The 17,567-nt window shown below is 60.6% G+C and overlaps 2 protein-coding genes across 6 annotated transcripts in view; one reads left to right on the top strand and one right to left on the bottom strand.

The window, feature by feature from the left end:
* The window catches only part of PGS1 (phosphatidylglycerophosphate synthase 1), a 36,781-nt gene extending 25,116 nt beyond the window's left edge, over nt 1-11,665 (top strand). Inside the window, exons 8-11 of one of the 5 annotated variants that reach the window (XR_006341374.1) lie at nt 1,950-2,098; nt 6,635-6,763; nt 8,223-8,472; nt 11,121-11,665. Coding sequence is in view for 2 of the 5 variants with exons in the window: in XM_043905346.1 (XP_043761281.1) it covers nt 1,950-2,098; nt 6,635-6,754 (269 nt within the window). In the remaining 3 variants the exon portion in view is untranslated. Of the gene's footprint in view, nt 1-1,949; nt 2,099-6,634; nt 6,764-8,222; nt 8,473-11,120 lie in introns of those variants that run through there. The other 4 variants (XR_006341376.1, XM_043905346.1, XR_006341375.1 and 1 more) reach the window with 4 other exon arrangements.
* The window catches only part of DNAH17 (dynein axonemal heavy chain 17), a 94,082-nt gene continuing 86,607 nt past the window's right edge, over nt 10,093-17,567 (bottom strand). The window contains exons 75-80 of the mRNA XM_043905345.1: nt 14,341-14,520; nt 13,807-13,989; nt 12,963-13,145; nt 12,608-12,751; nt 12,014-12,239; nt 10,093-11,213 (exon numbers count right to left, since the gene is read on the bottom strand). Of these exons, the coding sequence (XP_043761280.1) occupies nt 10,966-11,213; nt 12,014-12,239; nt 12,608-12,751; nt 12,963-13,145; nt 13,807-13,989; nt 14,341-14,520 (1,164 nt within the window). The 3' untranslated portion in view covers nt 10,093-10,965. The remainder of the gene's footprint in view (nt 11,214-12,013; nt 12,240-12,607; nt 12,752-12,962; nt 13,146-13,806; nt 13,990-14,340; nt 14,521-17,567) is intronic.

Below are 17,567 nucleotides of genomic sequence, written 5' to 3'. Positions count from 1 at the left end.
TGAGCTGCGTGGTTGCTCACATGCAGCGGCCTAGCGGGGCGGGGTGCCATTGGTTGAGTGAGACCAGCAGGCAGGCTAGTGGCTTTGATGTGGCCCCTGCGTGTGTGTGTGTGTTGGGGGGTGGCAGGCGTATTACAGGAACAGGCAGCTGAGCGTCGTCATCTCTTACCCAAGATGTTCTTGGAAATGCTCTTGTTCTGAGTGAGAGTTAGGAAACGGCCTTCTATTTTAGGAGCTTGGTGTGTATCACGCGTTGATTCGCTCGTGGTACTCATGTGTACCTCTGGGCCCTTCGGAAGGGTCCTGTTGGTAGAGGAGAGACCCACGGTGGTGGGAGGGCGTGAGGAGGCTGGCCCTGCGCCGGGCAGCCTGCAGAGGAGCCCACGACTCAGGCGGCCCCCCTGGGTGTCCCAGGCTGGGCGTTCTTGGTACAGCGTGGAGGAAAAGATAGAGGGCAGGCCTGGTGCCCTGTAGGAGGACGGAAGTCTGGGGCCGCAGATGTCCTGGAGAGGTTTGGGGAACAGGAGTAGTTCTGATGGGGCTGGGATTGGGGAGGGGATGGAATGGGGTGCAGAGCAGGGGACCTGCGTGTTGTCCGTCTCAGGTGATGTTTAGGATTCTGCGAGAATCCACGGCTTTCGTTACAGAGCTGTGGCCGAGGTGTCGTCAAGAGACGGCATGTTCCCAGTGCGCGGGCTGTGGAAGAAGCTGCCCCTAGTGGCTGCTCACGCGCTCTGCTTTCCTCTGTCTCTGGTGTCAACTGGCTCATTTTCTAGCAAAAAAAAAAAAAAAAATGGTGGGGGGGAAGCCGCCTTCTCTGGGGCAGGACTGAGACACAGGGCCTCCAGGTTCTCTGCTGCACCGGCCTCCAGCGGATGTCGCCCTTCTGGCCTGGAGCCCCGGAGCCCCCCGCAGGCAGACTTCCGGCACTCTGGTGGGCTTCTGCGTGGTCGGCAGCGGGCGGAGGGAGGGGCCCGGGGCCAGCTCACCAGCACGTGGGTGCAGCTCGCCCACCCGAGCTCTGCCATCTGTTCCCCCCCTGCCGCCTTAGAGACCTGCCGTGTGGGCTGCTGCTCCCTCAGCAGGGACCCTCGCTGCTCAGTCAGAGCCAGGCTCCACCCTCAAGATCTGGGACAGAACCCCAGAGGAGCCCAGACGTCCCGAGCTGTGACTGGAGGGCCCCGGGAGCTCCTCTGGGGGAAGTGCGCAGGGCTCGTCCCCTCTCTGCTCTGGCAGGGCGTGGGGGACGACTGCCTCTGGGCTGCCTGGCCAGGTGGCCTGTTCTTAAACCCAGTCAGGTGTTACCGCATCTGTAGGCTCAGCTGAAAGGGTCGCTGCTCCCCAGCCCAGGGCTCAGTCGGCCTGTTCAATGAGCAGCAGGTGTGACCTGAACTCTGCTGGGCTGCCTGCCCTCCAGGCCTGTGGAAGGACGGGGAGGCGGGACGGTGACCCCGACGTGGCTGAGGCAGCGTGGAGAGCGGGAAATAAAGGCCCCATGCTGTCTGGGAGGGGTGACGGGGGTGTCCGGGGGCAGGGCGGGGTGAGAACAGAACCTGAGCACGGGCATCACCGGAGAAGCCCGCTTCTCACCCTGCGGGCCACGCCGTGTACCAGGCGGGCGCCCTGCAGACCCTGCTGGGCCTGTGCCTCCCGCGGCAGCCTTGTTCCCGGACCCCGCGGGCCTGCTTCTCCCCCAGGTCAGAGCGCGGGGCCGAGAGCAGGCCCCGGGGGAGCCAGTCCCCTTGTCCCGGGACCCCGCGGGCCTGCTTCTCCCCCAGGTCAGCATGCAGGGCTGAGAGTGGGCCTCCAGGGAGTCTGTCCTCCACGGGAGCCCGTCCCTTTGCTCCCGGGACACCGCAGGCCTGCTTTTCCCCCAGGTCTGTGTGGCGTGGAGAGGCTGTGGCGGCGGCCGTGCTCACTTCTGTCTGCACATTTCCTTCTCCCTGCAGGCCTCTGGCTGTACCTGGCAGGGAGCAGCCTGCCCTGTCTCACGTTGATTGGCTCTCCTAATTTTGGGTACAGGTCGGTTCACCGGGACCTGGAGGCCCAGATTGCCATCGTAACGGAGAGCCGGGCCCTGCAGCAGCAGTTTCACCAGGTTGGTTGGGGTTGTGGGGCTGTGGGGGTGTAGTCGGGTGCCTGGTTCCTGGGGGCTGCCTCCTTCCACTGTCTCCTGCTGGGGTCCGAGGGTGGGAAATAACTGGGGTCCTCTCGCGTGTGCTGGTGGCCGGTCCCGAGGGAGGCCTTCTGCACCCCTCTGCCTGCAGCCTGGGGCCTGCCCTGGCCTGGTGGGCACTCTCCCCTGCGTCTCGGGGTGCGTTGTCTTTTCCTGCATGGGCAGAGAACGCTTTGTTCTCACGGGGATGTGAATATGGCAGTGGTCCCAACCTCTTCTGAGATGGCGGATCAGCTCCTGGGGTAGGAGCCAGGGTCACACAGGACCCGCGCCCAGGTCTGTTAGGGAGCAGCTTTGGGTGGCCGGGGTCATTTCTGATGAAGACCCTCCCCCAGAGGTGCTTCAGAATCAGGGCAGGGAGAGGCAGGAGGTGGGGTTGCCCCCCAGGCAGAAGGGGCACATGGGAGGCAGGGTCTCTGCAAGTGGAGACAGAAGCTGGCAAAAAGAACCAACCCTCAGAGTGACCTCAGAGGCCGTGCAGACAGAGGTGGTCTGTGCGGAGCTGCGCCGTGGCCAGGACTCGGACTGTCCGGGGCCCAGACGGCTGTGCCCTTGAGTCTGCACGATGATCCTTTTGTGCTGAGAACTTCGATTCTCTCTATTTTCCTTCAGGTTGTTTCACTGGGTAGTGATCTGGTTTGGGATTGACTCTGCAGGAAGTGGTGGAGGGACTGCTTGGAGGTGTGCCTGGCCAGGAGTGGGGTTCCGAGTGGTGCTTTGTAGGCGCTGGTGGTGGGCGGGGCCCCGTGGAGGCTGGTGTGCCGCCTGCCCCCGCCTGTGTCAGGGGATGGCGGTGGGGCAGGGCGGGCCTGTTTCCAAGGTGTCTTGGGATTTCTGCATGGTTTTTGTCACACTTGGAGTAGGATTTCTCTCCTTGCAGTTGTGAGAGGGGGCGGCAGCCATTTTTGAGAGCGAGGGGGCAGGGGCGGGGTGGTCCTGAGAGAGAACCTAATGCTCTTGGTCTGGCTCGGCAAGCATGTTGTGTGGTCCAGCGAGGACCTCCCGCTCCCCTGGGAAGAGACTCCCCCGCGTGGCTCACAGGACCGCAGGCCTTTCTCCCGAGCTGGGGCTGGAGAGTCAGTCACGGGGCACGGGACCCCCGAGCCCCTCCTGTTGGCCCTAGGGGCCCTCGGTCAGGTGCGGGGTGGGCGGGGAGAGCTCCGGGCTCCCGGGGACAGGAAGGCAGCTCTGGTTCCCAGAGGGGCAGCGGTCTCGGCCTCCTTCCGCGATGGTGGTCTTCCCATTTAAAGTCAAGGATAAGTGCAGATGAATTCTTTCTGCATCTGTGTGCATCTTTGTGTTTGATCGCCTGCAGCAGTGCTGGTGGACTTTCGGGAATGCGAGCACCGCACCTGTGCATGTGAAGCCCAGGTGACCCTTCGGCTTCATGAATTTATGACCTTTATGACAAAGCCTCTCCAGGGGAGGTGCCAGCCTCCCTCCTGAGTCATGGAAGCCTGGATAACACCCCCGGAGGCCAGCCCTCAGAAGTGCAGCGGCTGTGTTAAGCCTTTATCCTTGTGTTTGGGAATTACTCTTGCGAAATCCTTGGAGCCTTTGTTGATGGACGAGGAAATGGTAACTGCCTGGTTCCCCGGGATCTGCCTCCTGTGATCTGGGAATCTTGTCAGTGCCTGAGCGAGCCCTGGTGCCGGGAAGGGCCTCACCGGGGCCGAGGGGAAGTGGCAGCGGTCGGGCTCCGGGCGGCCAGCGGGAGACTCTAATCTGCTCAGCAGATCACAGATGCTATGGTCAGGCTTCCAGCAAACCCCCTCCGAGGTTCCAGCAGGGGCTGGCCGGCCTCAGGGCGCTGGGGCGAGAGGAGCGGGGCCTCTCGCATACCTCCGCCCTGGCTTCTGAGAGCCGGGTTTCCCAGACGGTAGAGGGGTCAGGGTGCGCCTGGCCCCAGGACCAGGTCTTTGTGGGCCTTGGCTGATTTGGGGGAGCAAGTCTGTGCCCAGAGTCCTGGTGCTAGCCGCTCTCCCCCCAACTCCCCGAGTAGGGGAACTGAACCCACATCCTGAATCTTGAGAAAAGCTGGGCCGCTTGTGGTCAGGAGCTGCTTCCCCAAATGACATATTTGGGATATTTTCTTTTTCTTCCCAAACCTGGGTCCCAGGGGCTTTTGTTGGTGGGAGGGTGGCAGTCTGTGCCAGTGCAGCCCTTCCATTCTTTAGAAGCACGCAGACTTCTCTGCTTTTAACATGCAGAAAGGCATTTCTGGATAACTCCACCTATGTGCTTACACACTGGGACGACAGCCACCCTCTGGAGAGGCCCATGTGAGGCCTGATCCTGGGACTGCCCAGCCGCACAGCCTCCCCAGAGCCCAGAAAGTCCCTAAAACCCCACTGCCCGGGGCCCTGCCGTCAGAAGCCGCCTCTGGAGTCCTCCTGGGGTCCCAGGGAAGGGCCCTGTCCATGTCTCCCTGGGCACCGGAGTGGGGAGATATTTTTATCCAAATCCAAAGTCCCTCCCTTCACTTAGTACGTACAGTAAAAACTGAAAGCTTCCTGGTTTTGTTCGGGGAGCATGGTTCACCACTTGTGACCTAGGGAAGCCTCCCTTGAACAGCATTGTGACCCCAAGCAGCTGACTTCCTTCTCCATCCCCATGCGGAGTCTGTGAGGAAACTTAAAGTGTTTCTGGTAATTTAATTGAGATCTTGGCTGCGTATTCATTGGAAAAACATAAAGCTGGAGCCGGGTCTGTGGAGACCGCCGCAAAGCAGTCCCTGGAGACCAAGGCTGGCTCCTCCGTCAGGCCTGTCCAGCCGCGGTCAGTGGGCGGCACAGTCGGCTCAGATGCGAAGCGCCAGGGACCCTGGCCCCGGGGCCCGGCCCACGGGGGAGTGAGCACGCACACTGCGCAGGAAGCCGTGAGGTCGGGCGCTAGATTTCCCCAGCCCTTGACGGGAAGAGGTGCGGACAGTCTGTCGTGTTCTGATGGCGCCGTGTCCTCCGTGGCCCCCTCTCCCGTCCTCACTGGGTCACGGGTTGGCCAGGGACACAGCTTCCATTCCTGCCTCCCAGAGGAGAGTGTCCGGCTCCCAGCGGGTCGGGGGGCAGCACCCCGGCACCCCCGTGGGGCTCCTGGTGCCAGCGTGGATGGAGCGTCAGCACAGCCAGTGCTGAGGAAGCCTCACCGGGGCATGGTAGTCAGGGTTTCGCAGATGGAGGGACATGAGGCTCAGAGAGGGAAGTCACAGCTCCTGACTGCTGCCTCTGCCTTGGGAAAGCCTCGAGGGTGTCGTGTTTTAAAAGAGAGGCATTTTCTCCTCTCAAAGATTTTTTATTCATTCATTCCTTGTTGTCTGCGCTGGGTCTTCGTGCTGGATGTGGGCTTTCTGCGGTGTGCAAGGGGGAGCTGCTGTCCGCCGCTGTGGCTTCTCTGGTCATGGAGCACAGGTTCCAGGGCGTGGGCCTCGCTGCCCCGTGGCACGTGGGATCCTCCCAGACCAGGGGTTGAACCCACGGCCCCTGCACTGGCACATGGGCCACCAGAGCAGTCCTCTTCTCAAACACCATGTAAGACAAGGCTTATGTCAGCGTTTTTAAACTCACTTTTCAAATATGAAAGTGATATTCTTTTACTTTAAAAATAGAGGAAAATTAGAAGACGCTGACCCTTTTGCCCAGAGATAGTCACTGAAATTGTTGCGATCGTTCCTAGCCAGTCTTGGTCTGTGGGCTTATGGAGAGTGTCACTTGTCTTTTTTCTTTTTAATGAAGTTAGGACTGTGTTTGTTGTGTACATTAATTCCCATGCAGTGTCTTGCACTCCATCTGGTGTGCCTTCCCATATCATTAAGTTGGTGTTTCTCCAGGGCAGGGTTAGCTTATGGTGAACGCTGGTGTGTCATCTGGGTTTATTATGTTTGATTAGTTGGTTGTTGGACATTTAGGTGATTTCCAGGTTTTCTTTATCATAAATGTTGGCATGATAAATGTGCGTATACAGAAATCTTAGTGCATAGTTATTTTCTTAGGATAAACTCTTGAAAACGGAGCTTTTCAGGGCTTTTGATAACCTGTTGCCAAGTTGCTCTCCAGACGGGGATCCGGCCCCCAGCTTTCCATCAGCCATGTCCGGGAATGCCTGTTCCCTCTGCCTTCGTCAGCAGGGGCTGATGACGTTACAACTTTCTGCCAGCTTGAGAGAAGAACTGTCTTGTTTAAAAAAGGACCTTCATTATTTTAATTGCACTGCCTCATTAATGAGGATGCACTTTTTTTTTTTTTTTTGAGGATGCACTTTTAAATATTTCCTTCAGCTCTAAATTGCCTGTCCCCCACGCATCTTGGTCTTCAAACTGTAGACACCCTGGCTTCCTAGCTTTCCGCAGGGATGTTTCACAGGGACGACCTGCGCCGGGGCCCCCGCGGAGCCCCAGGGCCGGCAGGCCGAGTGGTCGGTCCCGGAGCTGCCACGTAACCCCTGGTTGTCCCTCTTCCGCAGGAGCAGGAGCAGCTCTACCGCAGGGCAGGTGTGGTGTCCTCTGCCACCTTTGAGCAGCCAAGCCGGCAGGTGAAGCTGTGGGTGAAGATGGTAACTCCGCTGATCAAGAACTTCTTCTGAGGACGGCAGGTACTGACCTGCGGTCACTAGGGGGCCACGGGCGGTCCTCTCAGCTGGGGTCCCGGGCCTCTTGCAGGGGCTCGGGAGCTCTCTGATCCTTCCTTGATTACCTGCCTGTCTGTGGGGCCTGGAGGCGGCCTTGGGGCCAGGGCCTCATGGCTGCTGGACACCGGGGTAGATTCTGTGCCCGCTGCCTGTCGCTGAGCACGGGATTCTTAAGGCAGCGGGGGCGGAGGGGCAGCGCTCGTGGTGGGGACACCCGGGCTTGCTGCCTGGGCCGTGCAGGATGGACGGAGCCTCAGTCAGGCCTCGGGGCTGTGACCCCGTCTCCCTGGTGCTCCTGGGGTGCGCTGGGAGACTCGCGGTGCTCTCGGTGACTGGCAGCAGGACTCACCAGTCCATCCAGGAGCCTGCCGAGAGCACCTGAGGCCCCGGGCCACCAGCTGTGTCCCATGGGGACAAGAGGCAGCCTCACATGGCCACCCCTGTGGCTGCCGTCAGGGGTGGGGTCTCTCCTGAGTGACCCTCTGGGTTCGGATCCCTTTAGACCCTGACCTGGCCCCAGGTGGATCAGTCTCCGGGGTGGGATGTTCTGGGTAAGACTCTGCTCGCCCAGCCCAGGCAGAGGGGCTTGTGGGGGAAAGAGAGTGAGGAGGTGGGAGGACAGGATGGAGGCTTGAGCGGCCGAGTGTGGTCCGCGTTGGCCCCATGTGTGGCCTGGGACCACGGTTCTCTCCTCAGTCTCACTTTGAAAGGTTGTATTTTATCAGTTCATTTTTTTCTAATCATTTTAATTACTTTATGCTTTATTCAGATAACACGAAAATTTAGAGAGTAGAAAGGTACTAAGAGGCCGAGCTGCGGCTGCCTTTCCTCCCCCCAGCCTGCCGCTTCTCTTCTGTCTGCTGCTGTTTCTCTCTACCCTGTGCTCCTCCCCTGCCCCCACGTCTCCGGGAGCAGATTTCAAACCTCCCAGCCCACTCCGCACATCTTCAGGTGCTTGAACCTCGGCCAGAGAGGAGGCCTCCTGGCACCAGGGCTTGGCAGCTCACCCCTGGCGGGGGCGGGGCGGGGAGTTGGGGGTGGGGGGAGACAAATAGGATTCCAGCCCTGCCGTGTCTCCCTCACGTGTCTCCCTGCCAAGGGCTGGCGGCTCCGGCAGTCACGTTCTTTGCACGTGGGTCTTGGGAGGCTGGGGCTTCGGGCTGGGGGCACCCCGCCTGAGCCTGGAGCGGCCCCGGCCCTGCCCCGGGGCCCCGGCAGGTCTGCAGGTTCTCCGGGTGGGGAGTGGTGGAGCCTCAACCATGCTACCCAGGGGCAGCGGCACGTCAGTTAACACTGTCTGTCTTCAAACCAGTGATTAAATTGTCCTGTGGACGATCAGAGGAGGGAAGCCAAAGGAATGCGCCGGGCGCTGGGTTTCTGTTTGGAGGGAGGCTTTTGGTAAACGGCGTTCTCATTCCTGCAGATGCTGTGGGCCAGAGCGAGCCTGTGCCACGGCCAGGCTTGAGCAATAGGCGGCCTGCTCGCTTTGTGTCTGCCGCCTGCCTTCAGGACGGTCCTGGGGGAGGGGGCTCCCCTCTCCCCCTGGAGCTCGCCCCAGCCTGGGCCCCTGCCCTTCTGCCCTCTCCGGGACTGCTGCCGTGCCCACGGCACTTTCAGATGCAGCACAGCGCTCGTCCCAGTCTGTCTCCCCGAGACTGGATTGCAGCTCCAAGGTGAATCATCTCACAGTTAGGAGAGAATTTTGTCATCGACCCACCGTGTGTAGTGTGGAATGAATGACTGTTTTATTTCAGGCTCTGGAGGCAAAATTGGAAAACGTCCCCATTCTGTGGTTATCACCAGGGATTAGGATGAGTTGTGTGGTGGCCACCGGCAGTTCTATGTTCTCCAGTCAGAGTGGTGGCTCTCCTGTCCCTCCAGCCTGGACACCAAGGGCTACAGTGACCCCTTCTGGCCAGCGGTGGCGGTTGCCTGGCACCCAGACTCTGGCCAGAACCCCTGCTTCCGAAGGGGTGTGGATCCTCCAGGTCCTAGGGTGGGAGGACTTGAGGGACATTTTTCCTTCTCCCTCTCAGCCCCACCAGACCCAGGATTGTTGTAAATCATTGGCCTCAGAGGTAGGCCTTCTAGGACCGCTTCTTCACCCACGGATTGAATGAGAATCCTTGGAAAAGAGTTTTTACAAAACTTCAGGATCAGGGTGAACTTAGAAAACGAGGTCAGATACCCCTTGGTGGGGAGTGGGGTTGGGTGGGGACAGGCTCCTTCGCTCTGGTTTTTAAGTTGAGAGACACTGAGGGCCCAGCTCCTGAGCCCCGCCCTCCGCCCCTCCAGGGGTCTGTTATCTGGAGCTTGTGGGTCCTGCTCGCTGCCTGCCTTGTCCCCTTCTCGTTGTCTGCACCCATCCCCTGGGTCAGCCTTAAGGGTAGCCCAGCTGCTTTTCTGAACTACGTGCATCAGCGCGGCCACGCAGAGTCAGGCAGGTCTGGGGCCTGTTGCGCTTGGTCCTGCTGAGGTCATTCTGGCTGCCGATAGGGACACCGGCCCCCAGCCGTCAGACGGGAGCCTTCCCAGGGCAGCTCCAGGAGTGAACCAGGGCCGCCACCTGCTCCCCTTGGAGCAGGAGCCCAGAGTGCAATGAGACGGGCCACCTCTCGTGGGCAGGCTGTGGGTGTCTGTGTGGGGAGGGCATGGGGTCACCTTTCCTGAACCTTGTCTCCTGTGCCAGAAACACGGGGGCTGGGGGCCCTGGCCTTCCTGGTGCCCACTGCCGTGCTCAGCCCGGGTCGCAGTGCCTGAGGGCACACGCACTTCAGGCTTTCTCGGCCGCTGAGCAGCTGGCCCTCTTCTGCTGACTTGGGGTCTGTTCTTCATTTTCTGATTCCTAGATGGTGGGTGGGTTAGGTTGTGTGAAATTTTTCTATTTCTTGAGGTAGGCCTGTATTCCTATGAACTCTTGGAAGTCTTAGAACTGGTTTTGCTACATCTCATCGATGTTGGAAAGTTGTGTTTTTATTTTCGTTGTCTCCAGGTATTTTCTGATCGCCTTCCTAGCACGTGATGCATCCTGGTGAACATGCCACGTGCACTTGAAAAGAATGTACATTCTGTTTTTGGGTGGAATGTGCTCTAGTTATCTGGAAAGTCCAACTGGTCTGATGTGTCGTTTGAGACAATTATTTCCTTATTGATATTCTGGGTGATCTGTCCATTGTTCTAAACGGGTGTTAAAGTCCATTGCTATTAACTGTGTTATTGTCTGTTTCTTCCTTTGCATATGTTAATGTTTGCTTTATATGTGTAGGTACTTCTGTAATCAATGTTACATTATATGATGCCTTTCTTTGCCTATTATAGACTTTGCTTTAAAGTCTGTTTTGGTGGTAACAAGTGAGAACTGTTGGGGAGAAGGGCGGGAGCTGAAAGACAGTGAAGATGCTGCCCAGAACTGAGCATGTTTATTGTGACCTCCCAGGGCACATACATGTGTTCAAAGTGGTCCCTCCAGTACCCAGCAATTTCAGAAAGTGGGCAGTTGACGGGGAAGCACTTGAGGTGCATGGAAATGGCCCCCCTTTGGAACAGTTTGTTTTTCAGATTTCTGGGGCGGGGAGGAGGCATTACCACAACCGAGGGAGGTTTTCTTCAGAGAAGGAAGAATGCTTTAGGGACAGTGCCTGTGGAGGTAGCAGCTCCTGTTATACAGGAATGGAACTCCTCGGCCCCTCAGTGGTGGGTGTTCACATGTAGCATCAGGCCCAAGGGTGTGACTGCCTCCAGCTGTAACCCTGCAGGTCCCTGGTGGGGAAAGCTTAACCCAGCCGCCCCTGTAGGAAGTCAGGATTTGGGGGTTTGGTTTCTCGGATGTTCCTCCGGCTACTGGGAATCGGGGTCTCACCCCCCAGGCCTGTGCCGGGCCCCTGGTGGCCAGCAGGCACCGAGCTGAAGGCCAGCTCAAGTGAATCAGACAAGCCCGGCTCAGTAGCCGCATTGTTTTAATCCTGTCCACACCCCCTCTTCACGCTACCTTCCCCGCTCTGGTTAGTCCAGATGTGCGTGCTTATGAAGTACCTCGATTATTTAGGAGAACAAAAAGCGGCCGTCAGTTCCTGTGAAAATAAATGACAGTTGAAGGCTGGGTTCCCAACTGTGAATCTGGAGTTGTGGTCAGGACCTGGCCCAGGGCAGCGCGGGCCTCTCTCCAGCTAGACCTGGAGGAGCAGTGCCACGGCCGCCAGGATCCACTTGGCTGCCTTCTCCTTGGTCTTCAGGTTAAAGGTCCAGACGTAGGTGGGACCACGGATGCGTGTTTTGTACACGGGACACTCATAGATGTTCTTGGTCTCCATGCGGTCCACAGGGATGGCCTTGATGAAGATGACGGGCATGGCTGGCGTCAGCTCTTTCAGCCGCGCTTCGGCAATGACTCCGATCTGGGTGTCCCAGCGAGCTCCTGCAGGGGCGGCACGTCTGAGGGTCAGGGTGGCCCACGGTGAGGTGACTGGCTCGCGCCCCCACCCCTGCTGAGATGGGCCAGGGCCGGACTGGCACCAGGATCACCACACGTGGGGCTGCGAGCGGAGGGCGTGGCGGGGGCGTGTGTGTCTCGCTGAGAACGTCCGGGGGCCGGCTCAGCCCTGGACCATTGTTTACATTCGTGGTGTTTTCAGAGCCTCGTGTGTCAGCCGTCTTGATTTCGGGGGCAGGAAACCATAACTCCAGCTCAAAGTGACCGATTAAAGCTCCCCGCTCCCCTCCCCTGTGGCGTCTGTCCCGTGTCCCTGCGCAGTATAAACGTGTATACGCACATAGAACTGTTGTTGCCTTGAACCAGAGTTATTTCTACTCACCCTATTTAATGACGCTGAGATTTCCTGTAATTCCACAATAAACATGGAGAACGTCTGCTGCTGTGCTTATCTCTGGGGATGTGGGCGGGGGGGGGGCTGACACCCCCCCAGGAACGGGGGTGACATCTGTCACAGGGGAGGGGTTGGCACTCAACTCAGAGCGGGCCTGTCTGGCCTCACTTGGTGCAGGACGGCACAGAGGGAGTGCCAGCCTTGAGTCCCCTGCGGCTGCCGGGATCTGGCCACGTGATGGCCTCGCACGGGGCTCCGAGGTGGTGCCTGGCCAGGCCGCCATGCCCTTGGGTCTGGGGTGGGCGGGGGACTCGGACAGAAGCCTCCGCCCTCAGAAGGCACACTTGTGCCAGGCCGCAGGGCCCACCGCCTCCCCGCCAGTGCCAGCTACCTTCCATGAAGAGCCCGTACACGTAGGAGCCCTCCCGGGGGGGCGCAGTCATGTCCTCCCGGTTCTTCTTGGTCACCTCCACAGACAGACACATCTTGTCCAGCGGCCACTCGTTCTTCCTGGCCATGGACTGCATGATGGCCGTGAGGAAAGACTGGGGGTTGAAGAAGCCGGCCAGCCACACGGTGGTGGGCAGTGCGAAGTCCGTGGTCCAGGCCTCGAGCTCCTGGAGGGGGCGTAGGCGGGGCCGAGCTGGAGCCTCCCCACCTCCACACTGCGGATGTGGGGCCCGGCCGCCTGCCCGGGGCGCCCCCTCACTGTCTGGGCGGGGGGTGCTCAACGTCAGAGGCTCGGGTCTGAAAGCCTGCTGGGAGGGCCTCTGCATCTCTGGCCGTGGGAGCGGCTCCCACCTCAAGCCCACCCTGGGGTTCCTTCGAGGGGAAGTGCCTGCACTCTGGGGCCCATGTCCCCAAGGCGTGGCCAAGACCAGGCCAGCGGGGACCTCTGCACACGCCCGCTCCCCAGCCTCGCTCCTTCAGGCCCTGGGGACAGGTTTGCTGAGCATGCAGTGGTTCCCCCGAAGCCTGTCCTTACCCTGATGCGGAGCAGCAGGTCAGCATACCAGGCCGCCAGGCCCATCATGGAGGGGTAGGCCCGGGCCACCCAGGAGTCGGGCACAGTGTCATAGAACAGGGCTGTGGACAGGTCCTCCATGTCGGTTGTGATGGTCAGTTCTCCCTGGGGGACACACGGGGGTGCTGGGGCACTCAGCAGTGACCCAGGCCCGGGCGTCACTGGCCCTGAGGTGCCCGCTCCTCCAGCCCAGGGACCTTGAGGGTGTGGCTCAGTGGCCTCAGGCTCGTTGGCCTGTGGCCGAGGGCGGTCAGCCTGTGGCGGCCAGCCCACGTCTAGGTCCCAGCCCAGGTCCTGCCGCCCCTGTAGTTCTGACCTTCAGCCCCAGGTTCAGCTCCTTCAGCGAGCGACGCATTTCGTTGGTCAGGATGTTCATCCTCTCACATTCCTGGAAGGCGACCACCACATAGGGCGTCTTCTCGGCGGCCTTGGCCATGATCTCGGCCATGTTGAACGTCTCCGGGATCTTCTCCAGGATCTCGTCCAGCACGGCCTTCACCTGGAAGCCAGTCCCCAGCCGGCCCATGTCACTGGGCCCCAGCCCTGCCCCAGCGCCAGGCCAGGGCGCTGCCCTGACATTCACCTCCAGAGCCCAGGAGCAAGGCAGGTGGAGTTGCCAGGAAAAGGGGATCGTGGGGGTGCAGCCCCGGGCTCCATCGGGGAGGGGGACCTTGGTCTCGTCGTCAAGGCCACGTGGCTGTGCCCTTGGGAGCATGACCACTCTGGCCCGGCACCTTCAGACGTCCTGAAGGCACCGCCTCCCCCCCATCAGGTCACCCCATGGTCATGGGGTCATGACCCTGTCCTTGGTGGGAGCTGTCTGTGTGGACGTGCTGGTCACACCCTCTCAAGGGCTGGCCCCCATGGTGGTCCTGTACACCACTGCCCACCCATAGACCTCTGGTTGGTCATTAGAGAAAAGGTTGTGGGGCTTCATAGCACTGAGGTTCCACTCCAGTCAAGAAATCTGGACTTGCCCGTGCTCGCGGGATAGGCCGAGCGCCCCGCTGGTGAGGTTCGGAGCCCTGGGGAGGGAGGCGCTGTGTGGGGTGGGGTCGGCTCTCTCTAGCTCAGCCCTCGGTGTTTAGTTTGGGGCCACAGCAGCCAGCTTGCAGGCCCCCAGCCTGGAAGGGGGATCAAGGTGGGGGTCAGACACCCACCTTCTCCTCGCGGGAGACCCCGGTGCCAGCCCCCGAGTCCGTCTCCTTGGGCTGCATCTCCAGGACGGTGCGGAACAGCTTCTCCGAGGTGACCGTCAGGAAGCCGATCTCCGCGTTGGGGTGCAGGCCATACAGGTAGGGGCTCTCGGGGGGCAGGTTCTCGTCGATGTATTCGTGGTAGCCCTGCAAAGAGGGGCTGGGTGAGCTGGAGCCTGCATCCTCCTTGTACAAAGCCTCTCTTCCCAGAACCTTCCGCCCACCCCTTGCCCTCTGGGCCGACCCCCTGTTTCTATGAGCCTCTATTGGGGCCGCCCCCCCACCGCACAGAGGGCGTTTCCCCTCCCACTCCATGGAGGCTGCCTCTCAAACCTGCTTTCTGGGTTGCCTGCCCGCTGGCTGCCTCCTGGAGGGTCTGTTGGTCCGTAAGGAGGCCCGCCCCAGGGAGCCCGCGGGCCAGCCCTGCCCTGTCGCTCTGCCTCCCGGAGGGCGCCCATATCTCACGTGCTCCCTGTCCCTGGAGGGCGCGCTCCTCACCTTGTAGTCCAGGTTGGGGGGGATCTGAAAGCCCGGGGCCAGCAGGATCTCCCCCTCCAGCATCTCCGCCCGGATGTACTCCGCCAGGTAGGTCCTGCAGAGCCGGCGGTCCCAGTCGTCGGTGATGTGGCCGCCGTACATGATCTCCCCGAAGAGGTAGCGGAGGTCGTCCCAGGGCACCTTCGGAGGGGAGCGGCTGCCATCAGGGGGCCTGCCAGCCCCTCATGTCACCTTTGCCCCTTCTTCCCCACCCGCTCTGCAGGGTCTCCCGCTCCCCTCGGGCAGCAGGCCCAGGGCTGGCCCTGCCTCCCCTCTGACTGCAGCCAGCAGCTGAATGGGGTCAACCCCTGCTGACCCTCTTCCCATGGGGCCCCTCTCATGAGGGGCTCTCCAGCCTCCACCCCCTCTCCCCGGCCCTGTGCCCACCCCTCCTCCATGCTCTCCCTTGACGTGAGTCCCCTGGCACCGGCACTGAGTCCCCGCAGCCTGCCTGTCCCCTCCACCTTTATTCCCCGACGTGGGGATGAAATGGGGAGCCTCCTGTGACCTTGCCCTTCACCGCCACCTCCAACAAGAGCAGTAACTCTCTGTGGATGGAGTGTTGGCTCTGGGGCGCCAGCGAGCTTTTTGGCCATGTGGTCCAGTTCGTGTGTCTTCACAGTCTAGTGGGTCTTCTGCTGACCCCACCCACAGCGCCCCGGTCCCAAGCATACTCCAGTAGCCCTGCCCACGTGGGCTGCTGAGGGCTCTGTAGCAGAGCCAGCTCCAGCAAGTACCCTCTCTCCAACCCCAAGGCCTGGCTCTGCCCCACGGGAACCCGACCAAACCAGGCAGCGCACACAAGCGTCCCCCCTGGCGGTGGCCGGGTCTCTCTGCGCACCCCACGCTCGGCCGCTCCCACTGCCCTCCGCTCTGCACCTGCTTCCATGCTGTGCCCTCAGCCTGGGGTGCCGCTACTTCGGCCAACGTGCCACGACTGCGCTCCTCTGAGGCCACTCGGGTGCAGGTCCCCCCCCACCCCCGACAACACTGGGAGCCCGTCCCCTCCCTGCTCCTCATCCCAGCGCGTAGCTGCAGCTCCTGCAGAGGGCTGTCCAGCCGTGAGAGCCACACGGGGACGCCACAAACGAGACTTGCGATTTTCCAGCAGCCACATAAGTGGAAAGCTTGCTCCGGCAGGCACTCGGCACCAAACTGTGAATGAGGTATTTCACTTTGTCCGTTAGTTTTGCACCAAGCTTTTGAAACCCAGAGTGTCTTGGGCCCCTCGGTTGAGACGTGCTGCATATCACATGTGCCTCAGGGCCCGGGACCTCACCGCACACACTTCATTTTCTCTGAGGATCACAACTCCTTAAGGGCAAGGTGGGCACTGATGTAGCTCCTGCAGTGCCCCGCCTGGATGGCAGCTGGCTGCCAAGAACACACAAGTTAAAGTTATTTGAATAGAACTTTTTTTTTTTTCGGGCTGAGTCGCACAACATGTGGGAATCTTAGTTCCCCAACCAGGAGTCAAGCCCAGACCCTCAGGGTTGAGAACGTGGGGTCCTAACCACTGGACCACCAGGGAAGAAGTCCCAAGAACTTGTTTTATCAGTTGTCTGCCGTGTTCTGACGAACTTTGACTTGGAACACTAATCTCCTCTTCATTGTCACCTGTGACTTTTCACTTTTTCTCTCTGCTTGGTTATCTTGAGTGTGTGCTGAGCTGCTTTCTCTGCGTTTTGTATTTGCTCCGTATTTGCTTCGGGGACAGCTTCTGTTTCTGCTGCCAAGTGGGGTCAGGTACACCCCACGCTCTGCCTCCCTGGTCCCCGCAAACAGCCTCTTGGCGGGATGGCCCTTCCCCGCGGGGTGGAGGGGAGCAGTAGGACTGACCCCCGGGGGCGGGTGCTGTGTGTCCATCTGCCGGCTGGAGTCCCTGGAGCGCTGGTCAGAGGCGAGTTGCCGGGCCTCGTCCTCAGAGTCGGGAGGACGGACGGGCCTTGGGCGGCGGGTGACCTCATCGCAGGTGTTTACTCAATGTCGTCTCCGAAGCCACGGACTGGGAGGAGGGGAGGTCGGGCCTTGCAGGCCTGAGCACACGCTGCTGAGCGGGATGTCGAGTGTCCCTCACGCCGGCCGTCACGGGAGCACACGGTGTGCGTCCTGAAGCGGTTTCCTACTCAGGTTCTGTGTGTCACGAGGGAAGCGTCTGAATAATGTCACAAGCTCCCAGCACCACTCCTCCTCCCACTCGGGTCTCCCGGAGAGAAGGCCTCTGACGAAGCTGCTGTGATGATGCAATTCTTTCTTCACGTCTTCCTGCGTCTGTTTACTTGTGTGAGTGTCGAAAGATGGGCCACTGGCGTGCAGCTCGGACCCTGTCGCAGGTGAAGTGACCCCCGCCCCCACCGGCACCTGCAAACGGGGACCACCGCCCCCTTCCCCGAGGAGGGCCGATGTCCGCCCGGTCTGCCCTCCCGCCTTGTCCCGGGTTGGGTGTTTTGCCAGGAACTGAGCAAACAAACAACATTCCAGGCTCAGGCTTGGGTGGCGGCTGTCCTGGGAGGTCTGCTTCCTCCAGGGTCTGAGGACAGCTGGCCCAGGTCTCCCCGCTTCCCAGCACGTCTGAGCTTTCTTACGATGGGCAGGGGGTATACTCCACCCCTTGTCTCTTAGCCCCCAAAGCTTGGAGGGGGTGCTGTGAGCCTCAGGCCTTCAGACATCCTTGGGGCGGGTGTCTTGGCCCTCAGGCGCTGAGCCCAGCAGTCTGGGTGCCCTGGGAGCCTCGTGGGCCAGCGGAACGTCCACCGTGGTCAGTGTAGGAAGGCGCTGTTGTGCAGGAGTGCAGAGGAGCCCAGGGTTTATGGGGTCCCCTTCTGCCGCCTCTTGGTGGGGGCTCACAGAGATGGGTCCTGTGCCAGGGCCCCGCTCCATGTGGGAGATCCCAAGAGGAGCGCGGTGAGGCTGGAGGCCAGCCGGCTCTTGGTCCCCAAGGCCCTGGCTGCCTCTGGCTTTGGGGCTCATGTCTGGACTCACCCCACCTCAGGCCCACGCCCACAAGTCCCCGCTCTGGGCCACAGACAGGCCGGCTGGGGCCCTCTGGCCAGAGTTCCTGGCTGAGCTGAGTCTGCAGCCCTTGCGGCAGCTTGCATAGTGCCTTACACATTTGTCTCTGTTTTCAACAAGAACGAAAGGAAGCGCTCTGCGTCCAGGGAGATTTTTTTTTTTGGCCTGCCCTCTGA

Source organism: Cervus elaphus, chromosome 5 (genome assembly GCF_910594005.1).
Source record: "Cervus elaphus chromosome 5, mCerEla1.1, whole genome shotgun sequence".
NCBI classification, from domain to species: domain Eukaryota; kingdom Metazoa; phylum Chordata; class Mammalia; order Artiodactyla; family Cervidae; genus Cervus; species Cervus elaphus.
Note: the sequence above shows the minus strand (reverse complement) of the source record. Positions and strands in the feature narration are given on the sequence as shown.